This window comes from Gavia stellata, chromosome 28 (genome assembly GCF_030936135.1).
Source record: "Gavia stellata isolate bGavSte3 chromosome 28, bGavSte3.hap2, whole genome shotgun sequence".
NCBI lineage: Eukaryota > Metazoa > Chordata > Aves > Gaviiformes > Gaviidae > Gavia > Gavia stellata.
The window spans coordinates 1,456,942-1,460,251 of record NC_082621.1 but is presented as its reverse complement, the minus strand read 5'-3'; the positions used below and the strand labels follow the sequence as shown (position 1 = coordinate 1,460,251).

Here is a 3,310-nt window from a genome sequence, read left to right as displayed (position 1 = left end):
CCCCACCGGGTGTGCAGCCTGTCCCGGTGTGCACCAAGGTCTGCGGTGTGCAAGGATGGGGGGTCCCCGTCCCCATGGCCTGCAGGAGGGTGGTGATGGGACCCAGGCCAAGGGTCAGTGGTGCAGAGTGAGACCTCCTGGCTCAGCGCTGCCCCAGGGTCGCCCTGCCCAGACCTGTCCCCCAGGGCTGTGGGTCGAGCGGGTGCCTCCCACGCCGTGGCCGGCCCGTGCCGGGCAGGAGCCGGCCCAGCTGGCACCGACCCAGAAGATCATCATGGAAGCACTTGCGGGAACCAGCACGAGCCAAAATTCCCACGTCAGCGCGGTGGGGCCGCGGCAGGGCAGTGAGCAGCCGACCCCCGCTCTGGGGCTGCCCTGGCAGCCGCTTCCCCGAAGGGGCAGGTGGGGGCAGCCCCTTGCTGGGGGGTGGTTTGGGCCCCCCGATGCCGCTGGGTGCTCGGCGCTGCACACGGGGATGCTGAGCACGGCCCAGCCCTGTGGCACCCAGCAGGGCAGGATCTGGCCCCAGGGTGCTGAGCCAGGGTGCCGCGTCCCTGGGCAGGTGCCTGGACGGGATCTCACCTTGGCCACCTCCGGCCGGTCCCACCACTGTGAAGGTCACACCGCCAGTGCCCGCCCTGCCGCCGGGGCGAGGGGCTCAGGCAGCTGGCAGGGGACATGTCCACATGGGCTGGGGACGGTGACGATCCCAGAGGGCCGCCGGCTGCGACAAGCCACCGTCCCCTCGCCCGGTCACCCGCGAGTGACGCTGCAGCGCTGGCACTGGCCAGCCCGGCCGGCGAGGTGGGAGCCCTGCGAGCGGGTTAATGAGTCACCAAGCCACCACCAGCACCATCCCAGCACCCGTCCCGGTGCCAGGGCTCCGCTGGGCGCCCGCCGCCGCACCAAGGGGCACCGCTGCCCGCCGGCCGCGGGAAAGCCCCACAGGCAGCGAGGTGTGGGCAGCGGCCGGGAGCACCCGGCTCCCAGGATTTGCATGTTGGTGATTAAGACAATGAGGCAATCGGCACTGTTGCCACATCAGTGTGAATCCCCGGAGCCCGCTATAAATGCCCTAATCGATGAGGCCGCGCATTGCCGTACCAGAAGCGAGTTGTGCCGGGCTGGGCCGTGCTTGCAGAGAGGAGGAGACGCCGAGACGTGCACCATGTGCTCCCTCACCCGTGAGTACCCACAGCCCCAGCACCCACAGCACCCACTGCTCCCACTGCCCCCACTGCACCCAGAGCACCCATAAAACCCACTCTGCCTGCAGCACCTACTGCACCCGAGCACCCACAGCACTCGCTGCACCTGCACACCCAGAGCCCCCAGCCCACTGCGCCGTGGCCCCGACACCGTGGGGCTGGCGGGACACAGGGAGCAGCCGGTGCCTCTCCCCCTTTTGGGGGGTCCCTGCCCCTTCCCCAGGCTGCATTGGTGCCGCCAACCCCAGAGGGCATCTGGGTGCTGAGCCCAGACCCCGGCGCTGGCTTGGGGACAGGGGTGTCCCCGGGGTGGGCGCTGAGCCGCTGTCCCCGCAGGTGTGCTGGTGCTGCTGCTGGGCGCGCTGCTGTGGGCGCCGTGGCGGGCGCTGCACGGGGCGCCGCTGGCCGAGCTCTCGGGGGAGCAGGACTTCCAGCTCTTCCTGCAAAAGAACCTCGAGTTCACCCGCAAGATCAAGGGGGACGTGGCTGCGCTGCAGAGCGTGGTGGTGAGTCCCGGGTGCCGCGGCCGGGGGGACGGTGGCCATGGGCGCTGTGGGGTCACAGATAAGTTGACCTTCCCCTCCCGGCCTTATCAACACCGCAAGGCCAGGAGCCAACGGCATCCCCTGCGCCTCAGCCTCCCACTGCGCTGCTCAGCCCCGGGGTCCTGGGGCACCCGCAGGGGCTGTGACCATGCGCAGCCCCGCTGCTCCCTCGGGGACGCGTGGGGACCTCCCCGGGACAGACAACAGCCGGGGCACCCGCGCCGCTGTTTCCTCTTGTCCTGTCTCCATCTCGCTGGGTGCCAGGTCCGCCCCGTCCCCTCCCTCCTCCTGGCTGGGCTGTGGGGGGGGTCCCGCACCACAGGGATGGGGTGTCGGGGGGCATCGGGGTCCTTCGGCCACCCTGACCCCGTCCGTCCCCCTCGGCCGCAGTGCAAAACCTTCCAGCTGTGCAAGGAGGAAGAGCTGCTGCTGGTGCGGCAGGACCTGGGCATCGTGCAGGCGCCGCTGGAGCAGTGCCACAGCCGCACCTTCCAGGCGGTGAGTGCGGGCAGCACACCCCTGCCACGAGCTGGCCGGTCTCAGCCCCACCGGCTTCACCGCTGCTTGGGGCAGCCCGAAGCTGCTGCGGCTCTGGGCGCGGTGATCGGGCTGTGCCGAGCCCCGCCAACCACGCTGTGCCCGCCTGCAGGAGGCCTGCTTCAGCCAGATCCGCGACGGGCTCCGCACCTACCACGGCTCCCTCGCCACCATCCTGGAGCTGCTGCCCAGGCACGCCGGCCTGGTGGAGACCCTGCAGCTGGACACGGCCAACCTCTCCTCCAACATCCAGCAGCAGGTGAGGGGGGGACGGGGTGGGCGTGCGCGGGCTCTGCGTCCCCGGGGAGATGGGGAGGGCACGGCAGGGACACGGGGCTCTGCATCCCCGGGCTCGCACCAGCTCCGCGGGCACTGCCGGGATGCTGCTGCGTTCCCGGGGCATCTCTGGGTGCAGAGCTGATGCCTCTGCCTCTGCCCGCCTGCAGATGGAGGACCTGGGCCTGGCCACGGTGACGTACCCCGCGGAGGGCCGGGGCCCCCTCCCCGCCTTCTCCTCCCGCTTCCACCAGCAGGTCGGCGGCTTCTTCATCCTGGCCAACTTCCAGCGGTTCCTGGAGACGGCGTACCGGGCGCTGCGGCACCTCGCCCGCCTCTGATGCCCGGCCCTGCACCACCGCACCCTATTTATTTATGTCCCAGCCTGAGCAACCTTCCCCGGGCACGCCCGGCTTTTCCGCTTATTTAATATTTATCGCTATTTAATATTTATCTGGCTGGGGATGCTCCCCCCCATCGGCCCCCGAGCAGGGCGGCCGGCCCTGCGGTGGCATCCGTGCACGGGTGTCTGTGCACAGCATCACCCTTGTTTAATATTTAAACAAAAGCGTATCTCTGCTACGAGGTTCGGGAGCTGGGCTGAGCCCCCACAGCTGCTGCGGGCGCGGCGTGTGCCTCGGTTTCCCCACGGCTCGCACAGGGCACTGCGGGCACCCCTGCAGCATCCCGCCTGGCCAAGGGGAAACCATCTTCATCCGTGGATGAAGATGCCTCAGAGCAGCA

The 3,310-nt window shown here is 69.7% G+C and overlaps 1 protein-coding gene across 1 annotated transcript; it reads left to right on the top strand.

Annotated features, from left to right (window-relative positions):
- The first annotated feature begins 1,168 nt into the window (after positions 1–1,168).
- CSF3 (colony stimulating factor 3) lies at positions 1,169–2,907 on the top strand. Its single transcript, XM_059830453.1, has 5 exons — positions 1,169–1,184; positions 1,545–1,714; positions 2,144–2,251; positions 2,403–2,549; positions 2,737–2,907. Exons 1-5 carry the CDS (start codon positions 1,169–1,171, stop codon positions 2,905–2,907), a joined length of 612 nt encoding a protein of 203 aa, XP_059686436.1.
- The last annotated feature ends 403 nt before the right edge of the window (positions 2,908–3,310 follow it).